This window comes from Balaenoptera ricei, chromosome 12 (assembly GCF_028023285.1).
Source record: "Balaenoptera ricei isolate mBalRic1 chromosome 12, mBalRic1.hap2, whole genome shotgun sequence".
NCBI classification, from domain to species: Eukaryota; Metazoa; Chordata; class Mammalia; order Artiodactyla; family Balaenopteridae; genus Balaenoptera; species Balaenoptera ricei.
Genome location: NC_082650.1, coordinates 28,447,486 through 28,471,407, shown reverse-complemented (window position 1 = coordinate 28,471,407; position 23,922 = coordinate 28,447,486). Strand labels below are relative to the sequence as shown.

Below are 23,922 nucleotides of genomic sequence, written 5' to 3'. Positions count from 1 at the left end.
AGCTAAATGAATTCCTAGTAGACACACCATAATCAAAAAACAACGACAAAGATTCTTCTTTTGTTTTTTGAGATTTAAGCAGTAAGTATATCTAAATTCAAGTTTTTCTTTCTTTCTTCTTAAAAAATACTTATTTATTTGGCTGTGCCAGGTCTTAGTTGCACATAACAAATTTCAGGGCTTTCATAATCAAATTATCACTACTATCAACTGACTAAAATTGGATCAAAATTCGTCAAGAGATTTATTAATCCTTCATGTCGCAAAATTTCTATATTTAAAGTAGAAAATGCTTAAAAAATACCTCCTGAATGTTTTAAAAATAAATTTATCATCCTTCATTTGATCCTTGTCATTCTATTTCTGGACCTACACTGTATAGCAAAGTGCAAAATTATTATAAAAGAATTGTTACTTTACTTGAGGAAATCTATTTTAATTTAGTCGTACTGGTGGATGACTCAAATTAAGATTTCAATGAATTTTAAAACCCAAAAAACATCCTCCGTATAGACTACAATCCGCTTAAACAGAAGGATTATTACTCACAAATAACTGGATACCCATCGCGGCTGGCACAGGCTGCTGCTAGTATTCTTCCATTGTGGGAGAAAGCAAGACCCAGACATCCTCGCTCGCCTGCATTTAGTGAGAAGAGGTGCTTGTTTGGGATACGGCAAGCCTGAAAAACACACATTTTACCAATATGGATGAAGAAACATTAAAATATGAAAGCTAGCTGCTAACTTCCATTATTGTAGCCGTTGCAGTTTCTGGTTTTTTAAGAAGTCCCTTTACTGTGATGCAGAGGAAGAAGAAAGCAAGTAAGCGGAATGATGGAAAACCATAGTAAATTACTTTCAAAGCAGAGAATCAGTTTCAATTCTCCAGAAAATTAAGTGAATTTATACTCCATGCCTAACTAGCACTATTCACCCAAAATATGAATAGAAAATTTCAATATCTGATACTCTAAAGCTGTCACTACCACATTATTTTTATACAGCCACAAAAATGAATGTATGTCACACCCTTATTTCATGACAGCAACTAATAAGTGATTTTTGCTGAACCATAAACTTGTTCTGAGTCTATAAATGCCATATAGGCCTAGCTGAAGTCCATGATGTATGAATATTCATTCTCTTTCTTTTTTTCTCTCTTAAAATAACCATTATTTGTACTGCCTTCCAAAATGTATTTTCAAAGTAAATCAATCACCTCCTATTGATTTCTCATTCACTAATTTTATTAAAATTCCTTCATAATTTTTATGTTTCATTCCTTATTACCAGATGAAACCAAAACTTTCTGTGCATTATTATCTGCTGTAGAAAATACTACTTACTTTTATTTGTCCTAATTCTCTCTTTCAAACTTTTGTGAGCCTTAGTTCCTGTGTTTCTTTCTTACTATTCAAAAAGTTCAACTGAACATATATTGGGCCCTTACTATATGCCATGAATGTAGTACTTTATTACAAATGTCTTTTTATATATTCATCACAGTAAACCTGTAATTATTATTACTATATATAGCTAATAAGGATTATTCAGAGGGTTAAGCCCAGCTTAACGGGCCTAGTCAAAGACTATTGGTTCAAGGGCCGGCTTTCTAGATTGGTACCAGGTTTTTCACAAGTAGCATCAAGATTTAGCAGCATTATGAAGAGGCAGCATTATGAGCAGCTACTAGAAGGCGAAAAATTCAACAGACATTTATTAGGTGCCAATAATGTATCAGACACCATTTTCCCTCCATTCTCTATTGGGATGATATAGAAAAGGGAAAGGGGGATAAAAAGAGGACAAAAATTGAAGGAAAAGTTAGGAAGTTTCATAACCACTTGCTGCTGCTCTTAGAGGAGGAGATGTAGTTAAGGAAAACTCTGTGCCTCATCACTTAAGCCAAAATACTAACGGCACCATCATTTTCTTTGTATTCCCAGAGTCTGACACTGTACTCAGAAGAGGCACTTGATGAACGTTTAATAACAGCAATAAAGATCCTCAACATTTTCAACTCTTTCCCCTTCTTTACTACCTTGTCAGTCACTAACTCACACTAGGTCTTTCCTTTTGTATTTACCTCTTACTTCTCACTTTTGCCACCAATACCCCAAGGTTGGACCCTTCTCACCTCACACACCAATGACTGCAACGGCTACCTTTCTCTCATTCTGATGTATCCTACCTCAAGATCTACCTGCCATCGCCAGCGTTAATCTGTCCTAAAATACAATTGTTATCATGCTTCCTCCCTACCTGAAACCTCCCATTATTTCTCAATCCCACACAATCAAATATTAGGCTACCTACCATTTGAGCCACTCCACAATGCGGGCCTAATCTATCACACCACTTTACCTCTTATACAAACTTGGGTTTCCAGCCAGCCAAGTTTTGAGTGCCTGAGGAATACAACAGGTGCTTTCCCATTTATTTACAACATTGCCACAATAGGAAATATTTCTCCCTGTCCTCTTCACCCACTCCTAACTTGGCCATGCTTTAAAGTCCATCTCAAGCTCCACCAACCTGTTGAATGAACCCTTCTTCCACCACTCCAGATCACCTTCTACATATCTGCAATTCTCAAACTGTTTTAGTTTCAGGGTGCTTTACAGTCTTCAAAAATTTTGAGGACTCCAAAAAGCTTTTGTTTATGTGGCTATATAAACAGATATTTATATTAGAAATTAAAATGGAGAAATTTTAAAAATATTTGTTAATCATTTAATAAACAACAGAGCAAACCCATTAAATGTTAACATAAATAATTTCTTTTTATGAAAAATAACTACATAAAATGGAATTGTTCTATATTTTTGAAAATCTTTTTAACATCTGGCTTAATAAAAGACAGCTGGAATTTCATAACTGCTTCTGCATTCACTCTCTTGTGATATCATGTATCATTCAGTCTCTGGAAAACTCCAGTGTATACTTGTGAGAGAATGAAAGTCAAAAAGAAAAACTAAATCATTATGGAATCATTAGAATCATTATGATCTTACTATGAAAATAGACTGACTTCAACAGACCCCTTGAAAGTATCTCAGGACTCCCAACAGTCCCCAAATCACACTTTGAGAACTGCTGATCTAAACAACTATTTTTATAGCTATATTTCCTCAAGACTTCTCTGCAGCATACCTGACAGTGAACGACACTGTAACCGCTTCCCATGTCCCCAACTGACGTGAAAGGTCCCCAAGGTCACAGTCTAAGTATTATTCTCTCCATATTATTATGTTTGAAGTATTTAAAATTGATTTTAAGATGTATCTGTAAAACTAGCCTCAAAAAGGAAGTCAGATATGATGCAAAACAGAATGTGAAAAGGTCTAGGAAAATAGTCATTCTTTGTATATACTGAGTATATAAAATGAACCACTCCACTCTTTACGGAAACAAGAGATTTGCAAAACTTTATCAGTAATGCTTCTTGCCACTACAGAATATGCTAACCAAGTAAGAGAACTTTAGAAAAAGCTTAAATACAGCTCAACTTGTGGTAAAGGTATATACATATACCTATCTCTATCAAAATGTGACTCAGGAAGAAGCCAGGAGCTGTAAAAAAGTTCACAAATCCATAAATTGTGGATTTACAGGCTGAATTGTGTCCCTCCAAATTCATATGTTGAAACCCTAACCCCAGTACCTCAGAATGTAACAGTATTTGGATATAAGGTCTTTAAAGAGCTGATTAAGTTAAAATGAGGTTGCTAGGGTACAGCCCTAATCTGATAATAAGAAGAGACACCAGTGATGCACACACGCAGAGAAAAGACCATGAAGAAGCAGCAAGATGACAGCTATCTGCCAGCCAATGAGAAAGGCCTCAGAGTAAATCAACGCTGCCAACCCTTAATCTTGGGACTTCCAGCCTCCAGAATTATGAGAAAGTAAATTTCTGTTGTTTAAGAGGCCCAGTCTGTGATATATTTTTATGGCAGCTCTGACAAACTAATAAAACTCCCCAGGTCACTAAAGAACTTAAGATAGGGCCTTTATGCACATGATAGGCACTCTATTATTATTTACCAAATGAATTAATAGAAAGACAAGATCATGGGTAAAAACAAGGATGATCTGAGAGTTTTAAGTAGGAAGCCAGTTACCCTAGGAGGTGTTGGCGTTTTTAAGGTAAATGAGTAAATATCTAAATGAATCCAGTGTCAGACACCACTTCACCTGCCCAGGCAGTCGTTTCCACTTCACCACTTCCTTTGAATCTTCTAATCCAGGTTCTGTGTCTACTGAACGTGCCTCATGGTGTTGTTCACAATACAATGGTTTACCCTTTTCTTCCTGAAGAGCCATCATAGAACGGTAAGATGGCTTTATCTAAATATATATAAAAAATGAGAAAATGTATATATCATGTTAATCTTTTTCTCTTTTCTAGCATATATGGTTTTTAAAATATTGAAACAAACATTATAATATGGAAATGTTTTCAAAATGTAATCCAGAAAAAAATTCTACTTTTATTTGTACACTATTCTAAATAAAATAAAGGTTGCTTGAAATTACAGTCCTAAACCCAAAAGCCTTAAAAGTGGGAAGGAATAAAACAGAACTCCAATAGTTACATAAAATAGTTTTAGTAACTCTGTCCCTTTGTTTCCGCCTCTTCACCAATACCTACCAGATGTTATATTATGGCTCTGACATTGTACTACGGTGTCTCTGGCTTGAAGATCACGAAACTGATAACATAAAGATCTAAAGTTTTTTAAATCCTCCATTTCTTAAAATAGGTTTAACTACACTCAAACCAGTGAAACCAACCCTATGGTCACTTTTTATAATTTCAACTACAGAATATGCAACTGGCCTGAAATGTCTTATAGCAATGAGACAAAAGCAAAAGTTTCACCTCATTTTAGGACAAATGCTTTGCTAAGATATTCATAATTTTAATCTATGTAAAACAGAAGTAGAAATATTACTTATTGATTATTTGAATAATATTGTAAAAAAATGTGCCTGTAATTTATGGGTCTGCAAGCTATGGTCTGGGCCAAATGTAGCCTGATGATGTTTTTGTAAATAAAGTTTTATTTGAACACATCCAAACCCATTTGTTTAGTTATCACCTACATATGTCTATGTAGCTACTTTCACGTTACAAAGGCAAGGTCAAGTGGCTGCAACAGAGACTGTATAGCCTGCAAATCCTAAACTATTCACTGTCTGGTCCTTTATGGAAAATATTTGCCAGCTCCCACTTTAAATCATTCTTTTATCTTTAATTTTTAAAGATCAGTATTATTTTAAAAAAATATTTTTTTCCTAAAACTGAAATCTATACTTAGTACTTAAAATTCATTTAAGTATCTTTTAAGTATCAGCTATTACAGGCTTAATATATAATCTCTGAAGGTCCCTTTCTATTTCAGAAGTCTATTAAAATAATTCTAAAGACTTTATCTTTTTAGAAATAGAAACATGTCACCATTTAATCTCAACAATGGAAGATATATTTTTTGCATGTGCTATTAACTTACACATTCTGGAACTTTTAATCCTCTTACAGTTACATACAACGTTGATGGATAACGATTTCTTGGACATTTTGACCACCACTCAAAAACCTCAATGACATTTGATTGGGATCGAGGCTTTGTGGGTGGGTAATACAGCTGCAAGCGAAGTTTCGAATTGATGTTTACATTTCCATTGGCTCCTAGAAGCTTAAAATAAGAATTCAAATAAAATGTTACCTTCATTGAAAATACATCCAATAAAGCAATAGTATATAGTCAAAAACTCATTTTAAAAAGATTAACATGGCATGCTGAAATTCTTTAGATTTGTAAAGCAGAGGAAAGAACACTGACACAGTTGGTCAAGCACAGTTCCAGGTCATTTTGACATGATAGCCCAAATGACTTAAAATATCTTCCTAATGGCTGTCTTTTCCCCTATACAACTTCAGACTGTTGGTAAAGCATTTACATTACTGTGGCGGGTGTTACTTTGTTCAAAGGAGGTGATCAATACACATTTGTTTGTAATAATACTGTCTGTAATAAAGATTAAAATGCATATTATTTAAACACAGAAACAAATTTCCCATTTGTTCAGCATCAGGATTTTCAGTGGTAAAATTTCATGATGTTTAAATTTTTAAAAAGTCAAAATTATTTTTAAAAAGTAATTAAGATACTTAAACTTGTTTGAGCCCCCTATTACATTTTTAAAATATTTTAGTCTACCTTCTTAAAAAGGTCTATTCAATTAAGAAAAACTATTAAATAAGACAACGTATGTTTCAGCTACATAAATGGAGATTCTTATGAGAAAAATAATCTCACCAACTCAAAATAGGCCCTCTTTCACTAGACTATGACTCAAGTAGAAAATACCTTTGCTAACTTTTGTGTCCTTTACAAATTAGTAGAGACAGTTGGGAGCTTTTGCAGCAGTTTAGGCAGGTGGAGCTGACAAACTCCAAGAGTAGGAAGGGACCGAGTACAGGGAATATTTAATAACTGTTACTGACTCATGCAACTTGGAAAGTAAAAAAGAGAAGAATCAAGAAAGACTCTAAGGTAGCGCTGTCCAACAGAACTTTCTGTGATGATGGGCATGCTCTCTATTTGTGCCATGCAAAACAGTATCCATTAGTCACACATGACTATTGAGCACTTGAAGTGTGGCTAGTGCAACTGTGGAAATTAATTTTTAATTATATTTAATTTTAGCTAATTAATTTGAATTCAAATGGCCACATATGACCTGTGGCTACCAAAATAGATAGGGCAGCTCTAAGGTTGTAAACTTGGGAGACTGGACAGATGGTGGTGCTACCAACTGAAGCAGCAGATGGGGAAAAGGTAAGAGATCTAGGGAAGATGTTCAGTTTGGGGGAGTCAGATATCTAAGGGTCACCCAAGTTGAAATGTCTGAATTCTGAGGCACACACAAGAAAAGTGGGTCTAAGAAAAGTGGATTAAAGATGGAATCATGAGTAGGATTGATATTAAAGAGATAGGTGGTAGACCAGGAAGGAAACTGAAGGAACTGAAGGAATGGGATAAGGAAAATCAGGAAAGGATGGTGACAAGAAAACCAAGGTAACAAGAGTTTCAAGAGAGTGATATCATGCACATAGGTGCGATAAAAGAAGAACTAGAAAATGTTCAATAATTTGGTAAATAGAAGTCATAGTGATATGTTTGGAGAAGCTTTAGTAGCTGAGGCAAAATCCAGATTGCAGTGCGTTCAGGAATGAGGCATCAATAAAGAAACAGAGTTGGCAAAAAACATAGCTCATCTTTTCCTTACCCCTCTTAGGGGAAGATGTAAAGTCAATGGAGGTCGTAAGCTGAGAGGTGATGTTATGATATAGAGGGGTAAAAAAACAGTTTCAAATTGAGCAATTGAGATGTTCAGTCATTAAATATTAAGCAGTTGAGATTCCCTTCATAAACTGTACTACTATCTGCCTGAAGCTTATCATAAGGGAATAATATCATTTTTAAAAGATATTTTTTGCCCAGATTCTAAATCATACTTTCCATAAGTTGTATTAATATTCACCAGGCAATTTAGTTTATACTAGTATGCTGCTTAGCATGAGTAAACAACTAAGATTCAGCCAAGATCCTGCCATTATGATTACAAAACATACAAAGTGGAACTTGAATAAATAAGGCTTTATTATTTTTCAGTTTAAAAGATTAGTCATATACATGTGCTAAAAGAATCAAAAGTGCCTCTACCTGAGAATTAGGATAAAGTCTCATTTAAATCTGGACAAAGGTCCTTTGGGGTTCATTTGGACCACTATGATAACTTTACAGTTATCTAGGACAGTCCTGGAACCAATGGTACAGGTTTTAAAACATTCGCATTTTAATTTGATTCATGTCACTTTCTCAATAGACATGCACGGAGCACTTTCTATGTGCCATTAATATGCGGAGAGTGATGATATTATAAAATAGAGTTTGAAGAGTGATATATTAAATGCAAAGAGATCTGGTAAAATAAGGACTAAAATATGTTCAACAAATTGGCCAAAAAGAATCACCAATGACTTGAAAAGCTTACAGTCTAATGAAAGAGATATGTGTTCTAATAGAGGATGCACATAGAATAATGTGCACTTTATTCCTGACTGCCATTTATATCAATGGCATAAAGTGGATAAATAAATAAAAATTAATATGACACAAAGGTAAAAATGCTGTGAAATACATTGTTTCCCAAGTGCAGTTTACAGTAAATACTGCAGTTCTGCACAAACCATAGCATAAAACGAATGAAAAGTTTCTAATAAGACCACAAGATGGCAATGTTTACTATGTGAAAGTGACCTTTTTTGCGGTTTTTTTGTTTTTATTTTTGCCTTTTTCTTTTTCATTTAGTATAAGAGGGGGTCTAGAAAAAGGTATAACAGAAGAAGGGAGAAATCTCCCCTCTATAGAAGGGAGATTTTAGAAGGTACAATGGACTAAGTGATTCTTAAGCCTATCAGACTGCCATTCAGCAAGCAGACTGCACCTCTCCTAAAGCCTCTAACCCCCAACATGGATTAAGTGCCCCATCTGGGTTTTCACAGCATCTACTCCATAGCACATAATCATATAGGTAATACGTTTACACAGAAACTGAACTGGAGGGCAAGAACAATGTCTAATTTACCTACGAATGCCCTATATTTAGCAGAGTGCCTGGCACTTCATAGACTACTTTCATAGACTATTTACCATTTACATTTCAAACAGTAAATATTTGTTGAATGGATGGATGCACAAATGGAAAAGTTTTATAAGATAATACAAAACAGGTTAATTACTCAAGACTTTTTAAAACTCAAATTTATGTTTAAAGTCAGAAATAAAAGAATTATGAAAGTAAAATGTCCCCCTTTTTAAACATTAATCTATCCACGTCTTTCTTCTCTGCTGAAACATCCTAGTCAAGACACCATCATTTTATACCTAGACTACAGCAAGAATTTTCTACCTTGATTTCCAGTACATACATTTGTACCCTCTCTAATCCATTCTCCACTCAGCAAAGTAATCTTTCTAACAAATAAATCAGATTATTTCATCCTTTTGTTTAAAATCCTTAAATGGCTTCCCATTACTCTTTAAAGTCTATAATGGTGCCCTGTTGCTATAATGGCTCAAAGACCTTGTATTATCAAGGCCCTTTCTACCTCAGCAAGCTCTTCAGGCACCATTTCCCCTTCAGTCTCTGTCCTCCAATCTTAGTGGCCTTCTTTTGGTTATCCAGGTATTCCTTGCTCCTTCCAACATCAGGGTCTTTGCATAGCCTGTAGCCTCTACCTAGAACCCTCTCTTCCCCACTACTGCCATCCAGCTCATGCTCAGGTTCAATGTCTCTTCTGTAGGAGACCTTTTCCTGACCCCGCAGGATGTTTGCATCATCTACCCCATCCAACTTGAGAGTATTTATAAAAATTGTAATAAATGCTAAGTTGTATGATCAATTGTTTTATGTCTGTTTTTCTTGCTAGAATATGAAGGCCATGAGGTCAAAGAGTTTATCTTCTTTGTTCACTGACTAGAACAGTGGCTGGCACATAAATAATAAATAATTTGTTGAGTTGAATAAATGAGGTCAGGGCTGTGTGTGTCTTTCTCTGTGCTGGATCCTTAGAGCCAAATAGTGTACCTGGCACACACTAAGCACTCAATAAATAGTTAAGAATCTGAATGAGCATCACCTGAGCTTGAATTAATAACTCTTTACCATGGCAATCTTACCTCCTTATCATAACTCCTTATATGAAACCAAACTGACCTGGAAAAAAGTAGCCCATCAGATTTGAAGATTATTTTAAACATTGTTTAAAATGGATGAAAAACATACCTTGAGAAATGCCCAGGCGATTTTCCGGAAGCCACATTCTTGGTTTCGAATTTCAGAGTTGTTCTTAATTTCTTCCATGCTTAAGAAATCAAGAATCTGTAAATAAGCATAAAAAATTACTTCACAGTATACTAGGTTACCTAAAATTTAATATTTCCTAATAATATATTATTAAAATTTAAAAAATCTTCCCTTAGAGAGAAGAAAAACATTTTTATCTCATCTCACTCACTCTTGAGTTAACTCATCCAGTTAGTAAGGTCCATTTTTTGACCACTTTATCTTTTATCAATAAATCTTTAAGATTTATTTAAAATTCAAGACAAAGCATTAATTACCTCAAATATAGTCCTGGCAAAAATACACCAGGCACAAAATTCTTAAGCTTTGCTCTTTTTTTAATGTATGAGCGCAGACTTCAAAGAATTGTTTGTTTAAAAAACTCATGGCCTTAATCTGTGGGTTCTTCCTTGGATCAGCTTCCTGAAATTGGGTATTTTCTCTTTGGATATATGTTGTCATTAGGCTTCTCAAGAGAACTCCTTTCATATCTCTATCCTGACTGGATATTAAAGCTCATGGATTTGCAACCAACCTGCCACAGAGACTACATGTATTCTAGGTACATGTCAGAGACTACCACTTACTGGTGCTTAACAAATCTTTGTAGAGGACTGCTTAAAAAATAATATGCACTCCATTTATTCCTCTTCTTTGTATACTTCAACTTGTCTTCAATGTAATACATTCTCAGTGAAAAAAATGATGACAGTATAAGAAAAATATATAACAAAGTAAAAACGTATAATCCAGACCCATAGCTGATCAACATTAACATCTAGTTTATAGGTATCCAAACCTTTTTGTGTGTTCCAACGCTATTTGCAAACTATTTTCATGTAATATGTAGTGGACAGCTCGAGTCAATACATACATATGTATACCATCATGTTAATGGTTACCTAGTATTCTTCTGTATTAGAAGTATCATAAATTTAATAAAAACCATAATTTATTTAACCAAAGCTCTTGCTAACTGAAGAGATCTGTTTCCTTAAAATTTCTGCTATTATAAACAGTGCTTAAATAAATATCCTTATACACACATCTTTGTGCATTTGTCATTTTTCCCTTAGGTGAAATACCTGAAAATGGAATAATAGCTTTAAGAACTTCTGATAGATATTATCAAGTTGTCCTCAATACACCGTTAAAAAGTTGAAATCAAAACTTAGTTTTGTAGAGAATAACATTTTATGTCAAACCTTAACAATCAACCAAAAGTGTTTATAATCCAACAACCTATCTTTCTTAAATCTCATAATATTATTAAAATGAGTATAAAAGAATATTATGATAACAGAGGACAAATTTCTATGACAAAGAAACAGTACCTTTATATACAAATTATATCATTTTTTTTAAAAGCATGGCTTTGTACAAATCATACAACATAATCACAATTGTAAATGGTGGAGTATTCATACCATAAACACACTAGATCATCTGAAAGTTAAGGATCATAAAAACAAGTGACTCTACAAAATCAGTTATTGGCTCTGGTCATGCCTTGCTTTTCCCATGCTAAAATTCCCCATCTTGCTTAAACTGGAGGAGAGGCTTTCTCTCCTTTCCTTTGCTTATGGAGAGATAACATGAAGTAGGGAAAAGAAATGTGGTATTTTAGGTTCAAATTATCTTTAAATACTAATTACCTGCACCTAAGACTGGAGTAACTCTGGGATAATCACTTCATACTTTGAGCCTTCATTTCATTTGCAGTAAAAAATTAGAAATAATAAGTCAGCTAATATCCAAACTATGTAAAAAACTCTTACAACTCAATAGTAAAAAAAATAATCGGATTAAAAAGTGGGCAGAAGATATGAAGAGACATTTTTCTGAAGAAGACATCTGGCCAACAGGTATGTGAAAAGATGCTCTACATCAAACATCATCAGAAAGATGCACGTCAAAACCACAATGGGATGTCACCTCACTCCTGCTAGAATGGCTATCATCAAAAAGATTAGAACAAGTGTTGGCAAGGATGTGGAGAAAAGAGAACCCTCGTGCACTGCTGGTAGGAATGAAAACTGGTGAGGCCACTGTGGTAAACAATACGGAGGTTCCTCAAAAAATCAAAAATAGAACTACCATATGATCCAGCAATTTCACTTCTAGGCATTTATCCAAAAAACCCACAAAAACCCTAATGCAAAATTGTTCACTGCAGCATTATTTACAATACAGATGTGGAAACAACTTACGTGTCCACTGATGAATGAATGCATAAAGAAATTGTGGTATACACACACACACACACACATATACACAAAATGGAATATTATTAAGCCATAAAAAAGAATGAAATTTTGCCATTTGTGACAACATGGATGGATCCCAAGGGCATTATGCTAAGTAAAATACGTCAGAGAAAGACAAATACTGTATGATCTCTCTAATATGTGGAATCTAGACAAACAAATAAACTAACCAAGATCATAGATACAAGAACAGATTGATGGTTGCTAGGGGCGGGGGATGGGGATTAAGAGAAATAGGTGAACTGGTTTTGGGTTTTTTTAGTTTAAATAAATTTAATTCTTTAAAAAAAGTCAGCTCACAGGCGCTCTACTCCATAAAGCTTTACCTGACTGCTATGACCCTCCACTAACCCTTGACATCTAAGAAGTTCTACTTCATTTTGGTTATATAATACATTGTATTAGTCAAGTGATCTGTGTATTTTCTTCTTTATTTCTCCTAGTAGTATACAAAATCTTAGGAAGTCTGATACAGCTAAATGAGTTTACTCTTTGTGAAAAGTGTTAAAAATGGAAGACTGCTTAGACATAGATTAGATTCATCACTTCAGTGAATAGTCATGGCATTGTTGTAAGGATTAAATAATACAGAGTGAATCAAATGGCTAACTACTTGTACTAGTAAAGGCTCAGCAAAGACACGATTACTTGTATCTCCATAGCATATTACAAATACATTATTCCTAGAGGTCAAATTCTCACAAATTCTTGTTGTATTATTGATCTACTAAAATAATAGCTTATATTTGTGCTATTAAAATATTAACTAAAATTTAGTTTAAATTGCTCTATTCAATTCATACCTCAAAGAACAGGATGACTTTAGGACTCTCATCAAAATCTCGAAGCAAATAGGGAAAGTTTTCATTAAATATAATTTGTTCTTCCCACTCCGGAAGTCTTGATTTTAATTGTTTAAAGTCATATGGTTGTGTCATAATAGGAAGAATATAATCCACATTCTCTTTTTCATAGTAAGATGAAACAGGCCGTTCACTGTTCAAAAAAGATACTTCCATTAACACAGTTCTTTACAATTTTAAGGCAAGAAAAAAATAAAAATAGAGTGTTCAAGGTGAGGTGACCAAAAATAATAAATAGCCATGATACATAAGGAAAAAAATTTTATCTATCTAGAAAACTACAAATTTTATGCGACGTAAAAGTAGTAGTATCTTAGTTTCATCTTGTATTTACATACCATCAGTCAGTTTCATAGAATTATTTTATTATTTACACATAAAGTGAGAGGTGTGATTACATCTTTGGCATACAAAGCTGGAATTAAGTAACACCTTCAGAATCTTAAATGAGTTTGTGATAAATTAGTACATTAGATTTAAATAACAAAATGATCACAACAGGACTGTAAGTACTTTGAGGTGTGTCATATTTTCTTTGTGTGCTCCAAGACAAATGAATAAGTGAATAACCTTTCTGACAATTTTCAAGTTTCCCAGGCCTGTCATTTTTCCAAGCAAATAATTTTTTTGAATTCTAGTACTGTCATTTATTTTATCAATATTATATTTTCTATTTGAGCCTTCAAATACGTATTAGCTATAGAATTAATATTAGGAAAAATTAAATTCAAGACATTTGTCTCATCTGCGGCACAGATAACATATTGACTTCAAAAGAAAAAAATGAGGTTAGAGACAATTAAAGCAGTGCCACATAAGATGATTTACAATGCAAGTTAAATGCCATACAATGAAAGTTAAGCTTGGGAGAAACTCTCTCAACTCCCCTTCACTTAAAATGAATTACTCAATTAACACATGTTCTCCATTTCATCTATAAAACATACTCATCAATATCAATGGTTGATGAACACCTACAATTAGTATACCATTCTCTAATACAAATCTATAGCTCTATTCCCATTGACTGTCAATGGCAGACAAGAGACTTCTACGGCAGACAGTTTCAATTCCAAGGGTTGGCTGCGCAATTAAAAAAATTACCTATCATCTTTCTTGACATATTGACCAGTATTCTCATCAACCACATGAATTTTTACCATCGGGTGAGAAATCATAAAATCTGACTTAAGTCGATCAGTTCGGTGAATGTAAACTCCCAGGACAAGGTCATCATCAAGCAAACATTTGGGATAAACTGGACTATCTCGGCTTGTTATTTCATGAACACCGTCACCATCAGTGTCTTCATTATCATCTGAAACTACATGCATGGAAGAAAATCAATGTTATAATTAATTGTTCCCATAACAATATACTCAACAATAAACATTGAATTTACAGATTATCTAATCCTAGTAATCCATGATTATTTGTCTTTGTTAACAAAGGCACTTCAAGGAAAAAGAAAGAAAAAGCCAGATAATAGCAGACTACACTCTGAGAGTAAATACTGCATTTACTAATGCACTAAAATAGGGTGAGGTATCTTTCTCTTTTTCCCTAACAAGGACTAAACAACACAGAAAGAAAAAAATGAGAGCCAAAGACAAAAAAGTAATTTCATTTAGAAATTGTCTAAGTGGAATATGTATCACTCAAATTTCTGCTTCTGGGTAGGATGCAGGTCAATGTTTCTGGTAACAACAACTTGAAAAAGCCAAATAAATTATGAAAACCTTATTTTTAAAGGCATCAGAAAAGTACAGAAACAATGTAGAGTAGATGGACTAAAATTCCAGAGATGGAGAATCAATCAGGGGTAAGCTGATGGACTGGCAACTGTTTCAGTGTCTGGGGACATTTGCTGATTAGCATATGAGCAGAGGACCCAAGCAGAAGGTCACTACGGGGAGAAAGAGTAACCAGCAAAATTTTTAGTGGTTGCATGGGGTTAAGTGATAAAATCAGCCTCAAACACAAGGCCAATGTGAGAGGCTAAAGAGATAGTAAAATCTCCCAGTCTTGTGGTACTAGGAAACAATGACCCACCAGAGGGAGGGGCCTGAAACAAAACAGGCAAGGAGGAAGCCCTGGAGGGCATGGTCATTTTATGCCTACAGCCACTTTTCACCTGGGGTCACTTACCAATTCTGGGCGCATCTAGAGGTTGAGAATCCAGGCGTGCCCCCTGGCAGAAGGCCCCTACTGGGGGACAGAGAAACCAGCAGAGATTTTGGCATTCACGCGGGGCTGGAGTGACAAAATTGGAGACTTGAGGGGCCTCAAACACACGGCCAGTCTCTCCCTCAAGACATTTGCCAAAATTTGAAGTTGCATGGGGCAGAAGGCTAAAGGACTAAGCTGAAACCTCTGAAGGGCAAAACTGAATCTCCCAAAGTCTTTTAGGGTAGACAAGACAAATACCTGCCAGGCTCTCAATTTGAAACACCTGGAAGGGCACATCCTAGGAACGGGGCAAATCAGAGATAGAGTCTTACCAAAACTGCGACCCAGATCTGACTTAGCTCAGATTAGTTGAAATCAGTTGCCCACCCTGTCTGCCTAAAAGTGGAAAGAGGAAACCCTCTCTAGTGGAAGATAAAATCATCTGGAGCCTCTGGGATTCTATACACCATGTCCAGCATATAATAAAAAAGTTACTAGACATAAAAGAGGCAAGACTGTATGACCAATAACCAAGAGAAAACACAGAAAACAGAAGCAGACCCACAGATGATTCAGCCTGGAGTTAGCACAGGAAAGACGGACAAAATTATTTTTAAAAATAGAGACTATCTACAGAGAATTGAAACTCATAAAAATAACAGGCATTACGGAACTGAAAAATATAATGTCTGAAATTAAGAATTCAATGGATGTGTCTAAAAGCATACTGGACACAAAGGAAGACATTATTAGTGAACTAGAAGAAAAATCAATATAAATATCCAAACCAAAGCATAATGGAAAAAAACAAAAGAATATGGGGGAAAAAAACATAAGAAACATGTGGACAAACTCAAAAGAGTTTGTGAAATTATAATGATGATGAAGAAGCCATATTTAAAGAAATAATGACTAAAAATTTTCCACAACTGATAAATGATATCAATCAGTAAACTCTAAGCAGGGTGAATTCCAACAAAGCTATATTTAGGCATAGCATGATAAAATGTTCAAACCAAAGACAAAATCTAAAGAGCAGCCAGAGGGAAAAAAAAGACAACAGTCCCCTCAAAGGGACAGAAATAAGACTGCAGTTGGGAACAAAAATGATGGGAGCCAGAAGACAACTGTACGATTTCCTGTAACCTAAAATTATATATTAGTAAATATGCTTCAAAAATGAAGGTAAAGTAAAGGCATTTTAACACAACAAAATCTGAGTGAATTAGCAGGCCTGCACTAAGAGAGAGAATAAACTGAATTCTTCAAGCAGATGAAAAATGGAAATAAAGGAAAAAGTAAATTTTGGGGTGAATATAAATTAATATCAACTGTGCAAAATGGTAACTGTAACATCTGTGAAGTTTAAAATATATGTAGGCCTAATATACAGGATAAGAACCTAGAAGGCAGGAGGGGGGATAGATGCAGAGAAAGAAAGCACCTGACAAAATCCAAATGGAGTCAAACTATTCTTATGTTTCAGCAGTGTTGGGGAAGTGTATTTTGTTAGGGAGTTAGTTTGTATTAGACTATAATAAGTCAAGAATAAACTTAATGTTCTTCAGGGTATCAGCTAAAAGATAGTAGAAAAATGTGTAATTAATAAGTTAATAAGTTAATAGAGGCAACAAAATTTTTAAAGTAACCTGAATAATTCAAAAGAAGGCAAGGAGAATAAGGAACATAAAACACTTAGGTAATATGGAAAAACTAACAGTGAGGTGATAAATATAAGGACACAGAAAGGTCGCAAACAAGAGGATATTGGGGGAGGCACAAGAGCACGTCACATTTATTGGACACCTGTCCCCAAGAAGTTCACAGCCTGGGGGCTGAGACCCCACATGTGCTGGAGTAGGAGAGGAAAAGAGGTGAAGGCAAAAAGGAAAGGAATACAGACATACTGTGGCCCAAACAAAGGAGGTGCAAAGCAGGCACACACAGGGAGCCTAGGGGCTAGTAGAGGAATGAAGTACTGGCAAGCCCTGCCTAGACCTGGAGACCATGAACCAAGCACAGGTTTGAAGGCTGTCCTTTCTCAACCAGGTTGGCACCACCTAGGGGTACACTGTGGATGATGCTGGAGAAATGAGGAAGGGGAAAAATGTACTATGCAAACTCAAACCATAAGTAGACTTTAAGGGAGAATGGTTACCAGAGATAAAGAAGGACACCGCATAATGATTGCTATAGACTGAATGCCTGTGACTCCCCAAAATTCATATGTTGAAATCCTAACCTTCAATGCAATAGTATTAAGAGGTTGGGCCTTCAGAAGGTGATTAGGTCATGAGAGTAGAGCCTTCATGAATGGGATTAGTGCCCTTAAAAAAAAGAAGCCAGAGAGCTCTCTTGCCCCTTCCACATTGAATCTGCAGGCACCTTGATCTTGGATTTCACAGCCTCCAGAACCATGAATAATAAATGTTTATAGTTTAAGCCATTCAGTCATGGTATTTTGTTATAGCAGCCTGAATGAACTAAGACAATAATAAAAGTGTCAATTTGACAGTAAGATATAACAATCCTAAGCATGTATATATATTCAATAACATAGCTCCAAAATATATAAAGAAAACAATGACAGAAATAAAAACAGAAATGCAAAGTAATAGTGGGAATTTTAATACTCATCTCAATAGCTAATACAATAAGCAGACAAAAAAAAATCAGTAAGATGAGAACACACTAAACTTGATCTGATATACATAGGACACCACCGCACCCAATGACATCAGAATTCATGTTCTTTTCAAGTGCACATGGCATATTTACCAAATCGATCATAAGGTGGTCATAAAGAAAGCCGTGATAAATTCAAAAGATTGAAATCATTCACAATATGTTCTTTGACAACAATGGAAGATAAAAACCAAAAAAAAAAAAAAAAAAGATAACTAGAAAATCACCTGCTGCCTGAAACTAAACAATATGCTTCTAAATAATGAATGATCAAAGGAGAAATTTAAATGGAAATTAGGAAATACTTTTATGGAATGATAATGAATATAGAACATATCAAAAATTTGTGGGATGCAGATAAAGTAGTGCTTAGATGGTAACTTAATGTGTTAGATGCATATAAAGGAAGACTGAAATCTTAAAAAATTCACCTGTAAAGCTAGAAATCAACAGCAACTCAAACCCAAAGAAAGTAGAAAAAAGGAAATAATATAGATAGAAGAAATCACCAAAATCATACACAAATGTATAATAGATAGAAATAAAAGCTAGAGGTTGGTCCTTTAAAAATATTTATAAATTGAAAATCCTGAGACTAATGAAGAAATAGAGGGAATCTAATTACCAATATCAAGGGGTACCCTTTCAGATACTATAGACATACAAAATTTGAAAATCCATATTAAATGGAAAAATTCCTCAAAAAATACAGTCTATCAAAGCTGATAGAAGAAATGGAAAATATGAAGAGTTTGATATTTATGAAAGAAACTAAATCTGATTTAAAATTCTTTCCACAAAGAAAACCTTGGCCTAAGAGGCTTTATTAGTAAATTCTTCAAACATTTAAGGAAGACGTTAACACCAATTTATAAAAATACTTACAGAGAATTAAAAAGGGAAGTATTTCCCAATTCTTTTTGAGACCACCAAAACCTTGATATTAAAAACTCAGTGTATTTTAAGACAGAGTAGTACAAACCAATCTCTCTCATGACTACAGTTACAAAAATCCTTAACAAAGTATCAGCAAATCAAATCCAGTAATAGATTTTTAAAAAGAGAGCTAATACATCACAACAAAGTGGGTGCCCCCCACCTCTGCCAGAAACATAAAGATGGCTTAATAATCAAATAATGATTAACCACATTAATAGAAAAAAGGGTGAAAATTAATATGATTATGTTGATAGATGCAGAAAAAGCACCTGATAAAATTCAGTATCTAGTTATAATAATAAAAAAACTATTAGCCAATTAGGAATAGCCGGTAATTAATCCAATAAGAGGTATTTACAAAAAAACCTATAGCAAACATCACAGTCAATGGTGAAATAATGGAAGCTTTCCCCAAGGCTGAGAGCTAGAGAAGGATACTTGTTATTGCCACTTGTATTTAACACGGTAATCAAATACCTAGCCAGTGTATCAAGGTAAGAATAAGGAGTAAGACATAAGAACTAAAAAAGAAGCAATAAAACTATCATTATTAACAGAAAGACCTATTATAAAGCTATAGAACTAAGACATGGTGGTGGTGTTGGTGCAAACCATCTAAGGATAGAGACTAGTGAAACTGACCCACTTACACAGTCATGTTATTTATGATAAAAGTGACACTGAAATGCAGAGGAAAAGCTCTCTTCAGTAAATGGTACTAGGTCAATTATATATTCATACGAGAAAAAAATGGGTCTGGATCACTACCACTATTAAAAATCAATACCAGAGAAACTGGAAATCTAAATGTGAAAAGTGAAACAAAAAAACTTTTAGAAAATAATATACAGAGAAACATCTTCAGGACTTGGGAAAGATCTCTTAAATCACAGAAAGCACTTAACATCGAAGGGAAAAACGGATACGTTGGGCTATATAAAATTTTTAAATTCTGTTTTTCAAAAGATACCAGTAGGAGAAAAATTATAAAACCCAGAGTGAGAAGATATTTGCAATATATATATGTATTTATAACTGAGAAAAGACTGCTACCTAGTTATATAAAATATTCTTACAAATTAATTAGAAAAAGGCAGACAATTCCATTTCTTAAAAAAATACACAGAAGATGTGAACAAATTTACAATGAAGGAATCCAAGTAGTCAATTAACATGAATAAGATGCTCAACTTCACTAGTTACCATGGAAATCAAATCAAAGTCAAAAGGGAATAATCACTAAACACTCCTAAGAATGACTAAAATTTTAAAACACTGACAATATAAATATTGGTGAAGACGTAGAGTAATGGAAGCTCTCAAATACTGCTAGTATCAATTGGTAACCCAAGTTTGGAAAGGGAGAAGTACCTGTTAAAGTGAAAAATATACATACTCTATGGCATAGCAAGAATGCCAAGAATGTGCCCAAGAAAAATGTATACACATGCTCACCAAAAGATGTGACCAGAATGTTCATTATAGCTTTATTTATAATCGCTTAATACTAGAAACACCTCAAACGTCCATCAACAGAATAGGTAATTAATTGTGGTATATTCACACAACGGCTGTCTATACAGTACAAAAACAGGACTGATGATGCATAAGCTCAAGTGCATGCAACAACAGTATAAATCTCACAAAAATAATTTTGAGCAAAAAAAGCCAGATACAAAGAGCATAGTATTTATTATTCTATTTATATTAAAGCAGAAAACAGGAAAAATTGACTATGTGTTCGATGAAAAGACTCCTGTAGGATAATGAACAGGAAGGGAACTTGTGGGGGCTTCTGGGTGCTCATGATGCTCTGGCTCTTGATTTGAATGATGACTTTACAGACACGTTCAGTTTGTGAAAATTCACTAAGTAGTATACTTGTAACATGTACATTTTACTTTTTAAAAAATTAATTATGGAACTGCAAAACACCATAAATTGCATCATCCAATGAATAAGTACCATAAAGTCTAAAATTGCCTATTTTAGTCCCAATTTTTGGCCAGTTAAATGGGAATTGAAAAGAAAAAAAAAAGAAATGTAACAAGCAGAAAAAAGGCAAGAATAAGTAAAGAAAAATAAGACAAATGAAATGAGTAAAGAGGAAGGTAGAAAGCAAGAGGTAAAATGAAAAGTGGGCAGGAAGGAGAGAAGCTGAATTAGGAGAAATTGTGAAGATACCATGTTTGACAGAGGGATGCAGCTTTAACATATGAAATGTTTATTGGCTGTTGACCATTTATAGCTTTCAGTGCTATGAGTCTTAATTATTTAGGGGCAATAACATAAAGAAGAAATCTTCTATGCCACAATAGCAACGACAAAGTTAATGTCATTCTAGAGGTGAATCAAGTCATTAATTAGAGACGACTCAAGTAAGACTAACTCATCACAGAGGTCCACAGTTATAAATAAATGAATGTTATAATCTGGATGAATCCAGGAATAAGTACCAAATATTCTATATTGGATTTTTTTCAATTATATCCTTTGGAACTAGATTTTCTTTAGTTTTAAGGACTAACAGTCCTAGAATCAAGTTATTCCTACCAAGGCACACATTTTTCATTTAATTTGGATAACAAACCTGTTTTAGCCTTCTTCTTTTTTTTCGGTTTGGATTTTGCATCATCTTGCACATTGTCTTCTACATTTTGTTCCTTTGAGCTTATTTCATCATCTTGATGAGAATCTGAAGTAACTGCTCTAACTGGAGATTCCTTCTTTTGTTCACCTTCAGCTGGGTCATCAGAGATGATCAATGTACTGCAAATATAATCCAAGTTCAAGCCATTGGAAATGTACCATTATTATTATTACTGTGCAGCAAAGTAAACGGTGAATAGAGGCAAAGATAATCCTAAAATCAATATTATTTCCTGCTGGGAGATACATATATTTTCTTACACACTAAAATGGTTGGCTGCCAAACTAGGCATTATGTGTACTAAGTTACGCTTGGTGATACATTATATGCCCCATGAGCCACATTAAACTCATCTCTAAACTCCAGGGAAAAGTGAAATTGTATTTTATGACCGATGGATCTGTTTTTACATAGGATTGTCAAATCATCCCCACTCTACTGCCAAGTAAATAAATAATGAACAAATTTCTAAATTACTTTATTTAAAAGCAAAAACGTGTTCTAATTTTGTTTGTTCTGTTTTCAAGAGGCTTCAGATAGTCAACTTTTGATTTCTATGTAAAAATTAATTTCTTGTATTTCCAATGTCTGGTGTGTCACTACATTTTCAGAAGGCTATTATTAAAATTAAAATATGCATCACATGAACTACTAAATGGCAAGGGGTGGCAGCCTAGAAGCATACTGAGTTGTAAAGAGAAACCAGCCTATTAAAGTTTGTGATTTATCAAGTAAAAAAGAAATCTGCATATAATAATCAAAAATTGACTTCCAATATATTTAGTCACATTTCAACAAAAGAGGTTGAGAAATAAAAAGAGTAAAGAAATGTTTCAAACTAGTCATTCCAGAAAGTCATGTTATTTTATCACATCACCAAATACTATTAAAGAGAACAATTACCCTTTGTATGCTGTTGTCATGTAAAGCATGGTTTTATTTAAAACTCATGAACTGATCTTACTGAGTATGACTTACACTTCATAACAGATATGGTAGTTATGAGAAGAAACAGGATTTATGGTATACTGTAGTAAGCAGCCTTTAAGATGGTCCCCAATGATCCCTGCCTCTTGATATACATATCTTTGTGTAATCCCCTTCCTTGATTGTGGGCTGGACCTAGCGACTTACTTCTAATAGACAGAATATAGGAAAAGTAATTGGTGCTACTTCTAAGATTAGGTTCCGAAAAGACTGTGACTTTGGTCTTGCTTTTTCCCTCTCAGAGCCCTTGCTTGGGGGAAGCAAGAGGCCCTGTTGTGAGTAGCCCACATGAAAAGGTCCATGTGGCAAGGACCTGATGTCTCTGGTCAAAAGCCAGTCAGGACCTGAGACCTGCTAATGGCCATATGAGTGAGGTTAGCAGTGGATCATCCAAGTCTTCCAATAGCTGCATCATTTGGCAGGTCTTCCCCCAGCCAAGCCTTAAGATGACTGCAGCCCCAGCTGACATCCTGACTGCCGCCTGTGAGAGAACCTGAGTCAGAGGCACCCAGCTAAGCCATGCGCAGATTCCTGAGCCACAGAAACCGTGAGACAATATATGTTTGTTGTTTTGAGCTGTTAAATTCTGGGGTAACTTTTTAATGCAGCAACCGATAGCTAATTCATATACTAACGTGTCCGTGTTAGCAACTCTATTTGCCCTCTCTTTGCTACAACTAGTTGTCTAGCTTTTGATAAGAGGGGAACTATTTTTAGATGAGGACATTAAGGGAAACTGACCCTGAATGCCAGAGAATAGTCAAATACAGACTGTTCCCACCTCAAGTTGTTTATCCAGATGTAGATTATAAAAAACAAATGTAATCACAGTAGTTAAAAGATTTTTTTTGTCTTGTTTTCCCCAAGGAGAGACATATAAATATGAATATACTCACAGATGCTCACATTGTATATGTAAGCATGTATGTATAAGCATTGTATATAAAAAAAGACTAAAGGAATACAAAATTGCTAATAGTGATTATCTTTGTATGGTTGCATTACTTTTGTTTTCCTCTCTGTGTCTGTGTGTTCTACAATGAGTAAATGTTATTTGTAAAATAAGGGGAAAATGTTATTTTCATATATTCAAACAGGTATTTGTAGCTCAATAAAGGGGCTACTTAGGTTTCAATTATTTAATAAGCAGATGTGAACAGTTAGGGTAAAGTCTCTTAAGGCAAAACTGCCAAGGTTCTGGCTCAGCTTCTTACTGGCTCTGTGACTTAAACCCTTCAGTTTACTCACCTGCAAAACAGGATGATGATATTACTATTCCTTATAAGGTTGTTATAAGGGAAAAAGCATGTATTCCTTGTAAAGCATTAAGCACACAGGAAGGGGCCACATAAAGTTTAGCTGTTGGTATTGTACTGGCTATGTGTCCAAAAGGAGGACTAACCATTTTCTTTGTGAAAATGTAATAGGGAAGAACCTTT

At 34.5% G+C, this 23,922-nt stretch overlaps 1 protein-coding gene across 12 annotated transcripts in view; it reads right to left on the bottom strand.

Moving 5' to 3' along the window:
* The window catches only part of AHI1 (Abelson helper integration site 1), a 215,666-nt gene that overhangs the window by 171,206 nt on the left and 20,538 nt on the right, over window positions 1–23,922 (bottom strand). For all 12 annotated transcript variants that reach the window (XM_059941146.1, XM_059941137.1, XM_059941140.1 and 9 more), the window contains exons 6-12: window positions 21,437–21,615; window positions 14,158–14,377; window positions 12,994–13,186; window positions 9,864–9,959; window positions 5,519–5,704; window positions 4,200–4,352; window positions 550–682 (exon numbers count right to left, since the gene is read on the bottom strand). In XM_059941146.1, coding sequence (XP_059797129.1) covers window positions 550–682; window positions 4,200–4,352; window positions 5,519–5,704; window positions 9,864–9,959; window positions 12,994–13,186; window positions 14,158–14,377; window positions 21,437–21,615 — 1,160 coding nt within the window. The remainder of the gene's footprint in view (window positions 1–549; window positions 683–4,199; window positions 4,353–5,518; window positions 5,705–9,863; window positions 9,960–12,993; window positions 13,187–14,157; window positions 14,378–21,436; window positions 21,616–23,922) is intronic.